General features: G+C 40.5%; 2 protein-coding genes across 4 annotated transcripts in view; both read right to left on the reverse strand.

Annotated features, from left to right (window-relative positions):
* The window catches only part of LOC122266344 (uncharacterized), a 34601-nt gene extending 29202 nt beyond the window's left edge, over positions 1 to 5399 (reverse strand). The window contains exons 1-5 of the mRNA XM_086534929.1: positions 4721 to 5399; positions 2048 to 2217; positions 1207 to 1359; positions 725 to 849; positions 1 to 546 (exon numbers count right to left, since the gene is read on the reverse strand). The exon at positions 1 to 546 is cut by the window's left edge and continues 70 nt beyond it. Of these exons, the coding sequence (XP_086391055.1) occupies positions 1 to 546; positions 725 to 849; positions 1207 to 1359; positions 2048 to 2217; positions 4721 to 5399 (1673 nt within the window). The remainder of the gene's footprint in view (positions 547 to 724; positions 850 to 1206; positions 1360 to 2047; positions 2218 to 4720) is intronic.
* LOC122266347 (uncharacterized) overlaps positions 3939 to 10000 on the reverse strand; it is a 14767-nt gene continuing 8705 nt past the window's right edge. For all 3 annotated transcript variants that reach the window (XM_043036041.2, XM_043036042.2, XM_043036043.2), the window contains exons 2-4: positions 7106 to 7328; positions 6224 to 6361; positions 3939 to 5863 (exon numbers count right to left, since the gene is read on the reverse strand). In XM_043036041.2, the coding sequence (XP_042891975.1) occupies positions 5678 to 5863; positions 6224 to 6361; positions 7106 to 7328 (547 nt within the window). In that variant the 3' untranslated portion in view covers positions 3939 to 5677. The remainder of the gene's footprint in view (positions 5864 to 6223; positions 6362 to 7105; positions 7329 to 10000) is intronic.

Here is a 10000-nt window from a genome sequence, read left to right on the forward strand (position 1 = left end):
CCTCTGGTCAGGGGATCTCTCAGGCAGGGGACCACGCTTAGAATATCCGTCTCTTGCTGCATCGCATCCCAGAGGTAACCTGGGACGTTGGCCATGGGCAGGCTGACGGGAAGGAAGGGTGGGGGCTTAAAGGGCGCCTCCCCTCGGATGACCATGCCATCCGTGGGCTGGTGAGCCCTTAGCTTCCTATGCATCTGCTGTGCTGAGCGTGGCGCAGTGGGCAGCACTAGATGCATCAGCTCATCCTCAACCACTGCACTGACATAACGCCCAACTTGGAAATCCCCAAAATCAAACACACACAGGTGCTTGGCCAGACCTAGCAGCGTGGCCGTGCACTGGAAGCGGACACTGATCCCTGAGTCAGGATGAACCACAATGGGCATCTTGCAAGCACGTCCTCCCATAGTGCAACTATCCACCGACAACTGGCAATCCTCTGATGTTGAGACAAAGTAAACCCGCATCAGCGAACGACTTTCCCTCCCGACATTCTTAACAAATGCAGCAATGTAAGCCGTCTTGCCTAGGAATACCACAGGAAACCTGGGGAGAAAAAGCAATGGTGAGAGAGCTCTTAGAGAATAACACACGATACATTTAAAACATATTCCAAGCAATCTCTCATTGTACCCGAGAGAAGTTGCACAGGATCTATAAACAAGCCAACTTAAATAATCTTTTTCATTTACTAAGACAAAAGCTTAGAGGCTGACTCACTCACCTAAGGGACTTTGAGATGATGATGCCAGCCTTGTTTTCCAGCAAATGCAAGACCTTGTCATCCTTAGCCAAGGACACATCACCTGCAAGTCCCAGCTGGTTGCTCAACAGGGAAGAGTTCCTACCCTGTAATGAAGAACAAGGTATAAAGTCAACTGGAAAACAAAATCAATAAAAAGGAAAATCATTGAGCATGGTAACCAAAATTCCTAAAAGAACAAAGAGAATATCAGTAACTGCATATTTCTTCAGGAGAGATGAAATATATTTTGCCATATGAACACTTTGCACAATCAATATCAAATGAATTAATGAAAGACAATTTTCCAAAACATGTAAATAATAATGGCTACTATAACAGACAAGAATACTAATATGTATAAAAAATGAATGACAGATTCTATTCATGTGATTGTCTCATCAACCAATATAAGCAATCAAAAAGTTGATTTTCCACATCTAAAACAAGAGACACTTCCTTACCCTCTTAACTGGAGTCTCTGAAGATACAGGGACAGGAGAGGCATTAACGGCTCTCCAGCAAAACCTCTCCTGGTCACTCTCTATCACGTCTACCATCACCGAGTCTCCAGACTGGAGGCCTGCATCTTCAACCACACTCCTGGGACAGTAGACCTGAAACACAAAGGTCATATTGTGTGTGCTGAGGATGGGGATAAGGGACAGGGGGAGAAAGTGAGGGAGCGGAGTAGGGGAGAGGGAGGGAGGGAGACAAGGGGAGGGGGATAGGGAGAGGGAGAGTGTGAGAGAGAGGGAGAAGATGGAGAGGGGGAGAAAGAGAAGATGAGAGAGGGAGAAGGAAAGGGTAAAATGGAGAGGAAGAAGGAGAAAGAGAAGGAGAGGGAAAAGGAAGAGAAGGAGAGGGAGAGGGTTAGGGTTTGGGAAGGGCATGGATGAGAGGAAGGGTCAGAGGATTAGAGGGAGAGGGAGACAGAGGCAGAGGGAGAGAGGGGGGAAGGGAGAAGGAGAAAAGGTAGGAGACAACCATATTTTGACGAGTGTGTACACATACCTAAGAACAAGAACTGCTAAATTTTATCCTTTAAAACCTAATGATTGGTACTAGAACCAAAGACACATTAAGATTTAATTTAAGGTTTTATCAGTCCTAAACAAATTAACTGTCTCTTTCTCCTTGCTACTTGAAAGATAGAGAAAACACACTAGTTTTTATTTTTTCTATCATGTTGACAGATAATTTATTTTAAAACATGAATGAAAGTATATCAATCAATCAAGAGAGAGAGAAAAAAATTACTAACTAGACACATCCCAAACCAAATACATCATAAAAGGTTCATACTTCCTCATTAATGACAGCATAGGATGGGTACTGTCGCGACACCTCCCCTTTAATTCTCCTTTTCCGCAGGGGCTCAATGCTCGACAACAGCGGGAGGTCCAAGGCAGGGGCTTCGGTTCCATCTTTGGTGGTGGCAGAGTTACCGTTCATTTTATAGGTGATCCAGTCCCCTGTTGGTTGAGGGAGAAAAGCTCAGAGCAGGGTCTTCAAAGCAAGCAGTACTGCTTACTATTGGGCAATTTACAATCATAAGTGGGCAGTACCTAGAGGTTTAGTTGGGAGAAAATCAAGTTGAACTGACCAATGTTATAATGGTTCAACAATAGTGATAACAGCTCAGTGGTTTTCTTTTTTTATCATTATTCCATCCTTCTTTCTTTGGTGCAGCTTCCTAATTTTCTGTAGTTCCAATACTAAAAGCTAGACTCTTTATAAAAATAAACATCCCTTTTCACTTTCTTTCTCTTTTTATAAAGAAATAATCATAATAGGAATGTAATCAGCCTTTTGTCTATGCCTCTGCACTCTCCCAGGAACTTGAGGAGCCAGACCTTGAGAATTCTTTACCCATATCCTACCTATTTTTTTTCCAAAGTTTACCCAGATGCAAGGCTGAGTATGAGTAGCTTAAGAAAACAGAAACAATGTCTTGGCTTCTATTTGCTTTTTTTTGTTTATTTTTCCATGTGCCTTTAACCCATTTGTGGATTTTCAACAGAGACTAAATTAATGTCTTTAGTATCATCTGCCTTCCTCAAAAAGAATATGATGGGAATTTTCTTCCAACCCTTTGTGTGAAATGAGACTCTTCTATTCAGAACACACTTTAAAATTTTACTTTAAACCTTGAATGTAAATCTATCAACCAACAACAAAGATATTGTAACCAAGGTCAACCTACACTTCGATTCAAAAGCCAAAACACAGCTACTGGTCTGAAATCAAGCCTCTCACAAGGTGTGCAATCAGCTGATGGGCAGCGGGAGAAATTTAAAATTGAAAAAGGGATTTAATTCTTATTCTCAATTTTTCTTATCTTCTTCTTCATCTCATCCCTCTCCCTCTCGCACTACAGCCTCTCCCCATTTCCTCCCTCTCTTCTTTCCTCTCCTTTCTCTTCCTTTCCTCCGTCTTTCTTGTTTTTCCTTCTCCTTCCCCCTTTTTTTTTTTTCTTCTTCCTTTTCATCCTCTTTATCTTCACCCTCTTGTTCCCCCTTTACTCCACCTCCTCCTTCTCTATTATTGCCTCTTCCCTTCTCTCTCCTCCTCTTATTTATTGTCCTTCCTACTCTTATTCTTCCCTGTCTCCTTATTTTCCTTCTTCTTCTTCTGTTCATTCTCTTCCTTCCCCTCATCCTTTTTCCACACACACACCTACATCCCCTTTACTTGTTTTGCTTCTTCAAAAAAAAATATATATATATGTACACACACACGCACGCACACACATACACACACACGCCCGCGCACACACACACACGCGCGCCCGCGCACACATACATATATACACACACACACACACACACACACACACACACACACACACACACACACACACACACACACACACACACACACACACACACACACACACACACACACACACACACACACACACACACGCACGCACTGTCTTTCTCCCACTTGAATATGCGCACACTTCCTTTTTCTTTTATTTCAAAAACTAGATAAAATTGATCAAAACAGAGGAGTTCAGCCTCATTCCATACACCCTCGTCTTCAGAAAGTTTCACTCAAGTATGCCTAACTTTCATATCTGCACTGTAAAAACTAGGCATTGTTAAAGCTAGCTAAGTATATTCTCTTAAGACTAATGGTATGATATTGAGTGTAATATTATCATCCAACAGGGTATTCCATACGAAAAAGAGGAGCCAACCACATTTCTTTATTGCTTTAAAAATAAGAAATTGATACATATAATATCTAGGGATGACAATACTGTCAAAAGATCATACCTTTCAATCACTCCCTAATAAGTAAAAGAAAGAAAAAAAAAAAAGAGGCTCAAAGTCTAACTTCAAATTACATCATCACATCAAGAGCATTCTTTCTGCAAAAAAGGTGGTATAAATAGCAGGGAGAATGATATTTGTTCAGGGATGAAGCGGGATTTCAATCTTGTCACAGAAAATAGATGGTTCTGTCACCAAGGCTTCAATCACTTGGCCCAGCTGACCTCACCTATTTAGCTTATTCCTCACATTTTTGTAAAAAGTTTTATTTCCCATTTGTTATCCTCATTATGAATACAATCAATAACTTTTACTTTATCATTAATATATCAATGTTAATAATAACAAAGTAAAAGTAATAAAAATAAATACTTGATTCTCCCAAAAATTAAAGGAATGCGCAAATAGTCGAGGTATGATAGGCCTAGTAATCAAATCATTAGTACAGTACATGTATATCTGCACTATAGGCATCAATGGTTTAATTCTTTTTAACTTAATGGTTACAAGCAACAGAGCTGTACTTGTATTCTTTTCACAGAAAATGCATTCTTGATTTCTTGAAATAAGAAAACTCTACCACTCACTGGTTCACACAAAACTACAGGACACCACCGGACAAGACACAATACATATATAACACAGACCACTAGCTCACAATATATCAGTACATTAACATATATAAATATATAATTACCTTTCATCAACTGAAAGCTACATTCTTCAGGAGAGAACCTGCAATGCAGATCCTTGTTCAAAGTCACAGAGTCACCAAAGATGCCTGTGACTTTTCCTACAGCAGACTGTTCCATAATCATCAAATTTGATGAGGTATCTTGCTCATTTGTGGTGCAGGATGCATTCTCTGGTGCGCTGCTCTTTCTGAGACTCGATGAGAGCAGGTCCTGCTTTAAGATGCCAGGGATTCCAGCCTCCAGCTCCCTGCAAGAGATGACAGTTGCATCTGTCTGCCCTAATCCCAAATTTCTTGATTTGCTGTCTGAATCTGGGATCTGGGGACTTGCATCACAGTTGCTGTTGGCTGGATCCCAGGCCTCTTGTTGGAGCTGGACAAAAGAGGCACGCCATGCCTCCGAGTCACTCTTCCTGTGCGCAATGCCACTCACTCTGTCGCCCACACAAAACTGGCTTGGTGCCATGGGCTTCTGGACCTCAAAGTAGACATCATTGTTGATGACAATGTCCCGGCCGTTGACCGAGGTCACCGTACCCTCGAAGTTCTGCGACTCCAAGTTGTGTGGACCGATATCTATGAAGTCTTCCAGTCTTGGCCTTTCCAGATCATCACCTTGGGGCCCATTGCTCTCTTTGCCTCTCACTATGTAGCTTACAACCTTCTGAACTAACGTTATCATGATCGGTTCTGTTTGTGACTATCTTTTGAGTTGAAGGGTACGTATGCTAAAATGATTTCTAGTTCCAAATCTTCAAGAGAAAATCTATAAAAGAAAGCACATCTGGACCATTAGTGTTCCTCAGCACCAATTTCTATCTAATAACTAAGTACTAAAATAAAAAAATCATTTGCAGTCCGCAACATGTGTCAGAGACGTTTCTCAATATCCTTTATCTTTTATAAATTATCACATTAAACACAGCACAAAGAATCGTCCGAGTTGAAACACCCTTCCCATTACTGCTGCCCAATGTACTTTTCAACAGGCAAGTACTTCCAGTTAGTGTCAGCGATGTACTCCAGCTGCTTGCGCAAGTCCTTGGTGCGCTTCTCGTGTTCTTCCTTCTTAAGCGAGGAGAGGGAGGACTCTACATTGTGGTCAAACCAGAGCTTGGCCATCAAGGTAGACATGTGATCCGGACTCTGCAAGGGAAGGAGGAGCTCTTAGTTTCCCAGTCTGCAATTGTGTCTGTGAGCACATTTGTCCAGGTAAATGATCTTAGTATTCTGGATCATTGATATCAATAAAACAAAGACAATTAAACCTATGTTTTGAACATTCTTAAAGTTTTGTCCATAAATAGTATAGACAATATAACCAAATAATAAAGTGACTAATACATCCACAATTAATATAGATATTCAAAATGGGGACACCATGCAAAAAAGAATATGCTAGTATAATAGAACATTTCAAATACAATACAACAATCAATCTATGCTTCAATCACGGGATCAAAATAAAAATGGTGCAAGCGACCACAATCTCAGGCATGTACGCACCTCTCTCACTCCAGGCGTCCCCCTGGCTTGTCGTGGTTCCTCGGAACTGAAGGAGGAGGAGCCCATGGACGCCTGGGGCTGGGGCTGCGGTGGGGGTGGCGGCTGTGACTGGCCCTGGTGCGAACCCTGAGCCGAGACCTGGAAGGAGGGGGAACAGGGCAATGCATGGAGCAGAGAGTTTCCTCTTTCAAGTAGAGTATGGGGTCTTGTAGAGTTTCGATTGGTTACTCATCATGTTCTTGTAAAATAATAGTGTATTGATACTGTATTCATAAAATAAACAGTTATGTACAAAAGGAAAATACATGAATACATTATAAATAATGAACTTAATACAAAAAAATAAAACAAAGCCAAACACATCCCATCCCACGTCAAAGACTCTACTTGAACCAACATGAACACAGGTAACATACCTCAATGACAAACAATAATCTCACCGGATGAATTAAAATTACTTAAAATTCAAAGTCAACCTAACATAAGAAGAGGCATGATGAATATAAAAAACTAAACAAGGCAAGGAAACCACACAGAGAAAATACTTAATTAATGGAATTTTTTGGTGAGATACTGTACATGTATATACATCTTACTATACTATAGATTCTGTAAATCTTATCTTTTTGGTAAGATACTCTACATGACATTCCTGTGAAACAGAGACTAATCAAAAGATCTTATTTCACTTTATAACACAATAAAATAACCTAAATAACCTTACAGCAACCCTAGGTACTGGCCAAAGTCACTTTGAACCCCAATCCCAAGCCCTAAATCCCTCCTCCAGGGTCCTAACCCCCTCCCTTCCCCACCTCAACCCTGCCTCTGAATCCCATGCCCCCCCTCCCTCCGTCCCCTGTCTGAACCCCACCTACTCACCCCAACCCCCTGCTGGCTGTGAAGGGTGACGGAGTGGTGGTGATGGTGCTGCTGTGGCTGGGGGTGGTGGTGGTGGTGACTCGCGCTGACCTGGTGACCTGACTGGTTGTTGGTATTGCTGGTGTTACCGTGGAGCGCTCCTCTGAACAGCGAGGACCCAATGCCACTGCTGTTGCCGCTGGCCATTGTATTGCCACGCTCGTGCTGGAGAAGCTGCCGGAACCTGCTCGGGGCGGAGGGAGGGAACGTGTTAGGATGCTTTACAAGCTTGTCAGGTTTTGCTTTAGAAGATAAACAAATAAAAGGAAATATAAAGAAAACCTTGGAATTGTAGACAGAAGATGGAAAGGATCTAAACGGAATTAGCATATTGAATAAAATGAATTTTAAAAATAATGTACATACAAGCAAAGGCTTCTTTAAAATAGAAATAAATCTTAAAACTACAACTACCTTAGATCTGTCATTCCTATCCCTAAATACATTTACTGAAGTCCCTTTTGAGATCATAATGTGTTGCCTTGTTGCATTAAATCTACAGGTAGTCTGGAGTTCACATGTTCTTGCTCGGAAGCCGACAATCACTACCAATGCGATTATTGCTGCTCACAAGAGATGCAACTCCATCTCCATCTTCCTCAACAGTGAATATTCTCACGGAATTTGAACATCATATGCAAACTGTCACAGTCTCAGTTGGATTCAACACATAACTTCTGTGAATGAAACATCATGTCATTTTCTTAATTCACTGGTCGCGGTATTAAAAAAATGTTTGTGCAGTAGGATGGCTACTTTACATGTCTGGCACTGTGCCATCCGCGTCTATGACCGACTCTGCCTTTGCAGCAAATCATGCCATCCACTGCGAATGGGTTAAGTCTAAGTCTTCCACAATTCTAGTTTTACTCATAAATCACAGTTTAGGAACATCCATCATAAGGGAAGACAGAAGTCCTTATTAGATGGCTGGAAATCATCCACCATGAGACTGCTTCTATGGGAAAGCAGCCAAAAATTGTAACATCCATTTATGTCGCATAAAAACCAGAAGTCACACATGTGCTGTCACGGTATCATTCACCAAACGCACACTCGGCTGTGCCAGAATACCTAGGAGAACATCATAAACATCAAGAGTTTCAGTGAGATAAATTCTTTTTTTTTTATCCCTTCCATAAGAATAATAAATAATTTTCTTATACCTTCCATAAAAAAATCTAAGGTTAAACAATATTCCAAAACTGTCAAGGCTTCCACTTTACAGCTTGGACCAATTTCCATAGATCCATGATGATCTCAGGTTTAATCTATGATGATCTCAGGTTTAATCCATGATGATCTCAGGTTTAATCTATGATGATCTCAGGTTTAATCTATGATGATCTCAGGTTTAATTGATCTTTCCTGCCGGGTATCCATGCGTATAATCATCTTCCATGCCTCAAGGTTTTACTTTTATAAAATAAAATATATTTACTATCTGAGGGGAAACATTAACTCATTGCAGACAGGGGATAAATTTGCTTGCCCAATCTCCAGGATGGGTTTTATTTCAGAGTGAGGCAACTTCACCCAACATACCATGACTTTTCTCAATCTCTTTTAGTCACTCATTGTAAAGATAGAGCCATTTTTGTGTTATATTTTTTGTGTTTCACTGTATTTAGAGACTCATATCTGTCATATCCCAGGCTCTATCAATGCTGCAGTTGACTAAAATTGTAGTTTAGGGTCCATATCAGCTCATTATTTTCTTTATACTAAGTGTGATATAAGTATTGCTATATTTTTTTCATATCTAAGTACTTTCACAAACAAATACAAAACATATAACCATCTACAAAGAAGATAACATGAAAAAGTAGGGAAGAGGAAGGAAACTTGTGCTTATGACTGTGAGTGCCACAGTAAAAGGCATCCCTACTGGGGCATAGTGTAGACATTGGACATGGTTTGAGTCACCTTCCCCTTCTCTTTCTGCCTGAACATCCATCACCGGCAGTACTTTAGAGCAAGAGGCCAGCAACTTGCCATCGCTCTATAAAGATAGTCCTTGCTAGAGACTGTGGATGGGTGCCATTCAAGGCTCTCTCTCCTGCTAGTGCTTGAAGAAAGCAGTACCATCTAGGTTTTGGATGTTAGGTGAAACGCATTTTGCGTACCATTAGAGCAATTGTAGTAATTAAGACTGCAATTTTCATCCTAACACTCTCACTACTCATAGCACAATAAAATAACATGGTGATTCAAAATCCCCAACATCATGTACGTCATGACACCCATTGTCAGGCCAGAGCTCCTGCGTCATGTATGTCATGGGTTAATGTGATTTTCCATCTGCCTAATATGTCAGGTGTTTGATATATTCTTGTTTAACTTAGAAATCTAATATCAAGCTGGATTTCATTACTAAAAGGAAACAGAATCACCCTGTTAATCGTCTATTTTCATCAGTTCCAACATCATTAATCACCCATTTCACCTCTTATCAATATGAATATCACTATCTTCCTTCTGCATTATCAAACAGTCAACAAATGACATGAAATGCATTCTACATTAATAATTAACTGATTTCTACAGAATACAGAAAATATTTGCATTAACTGAGTACCTTCTGATTTCCTCTCACAGATACATCATACCCCTATCAGCATAAGAGGAAAAGATGGGGGAACATATATAAGGGCATAGGGCATATAGCACCTGCATATATTGGGCACTGCAGAAGGCCCAGCATGAAATTTTAGCATAGTAATCTGTCTCTGTAAAATAAACTAAGACAACAATCTTTTATAAGTTTATTGCCTGGCCATGTCTAAAGAAAAAAAATATCATGAATTGCTAGCTTGAAATTAATGATCCTAATTATATGAGTCTAGAGGCGAACAT

This window comes from Penaeus japonicus, unplaced genomic scaffold, assembly GCF_977035675.1.
Source record: "Penaeus japonicus unplaced genomic scaffold, GWHDUDI00000001_assembly GWHDUDI00000042, whole genome shotgun sequence".
NCBI lineage: Eukaryota > Metazoa > Arthropoda > Malacostraca > Decapoda > Penaeidae > Penaeus > Penaeus japonicus.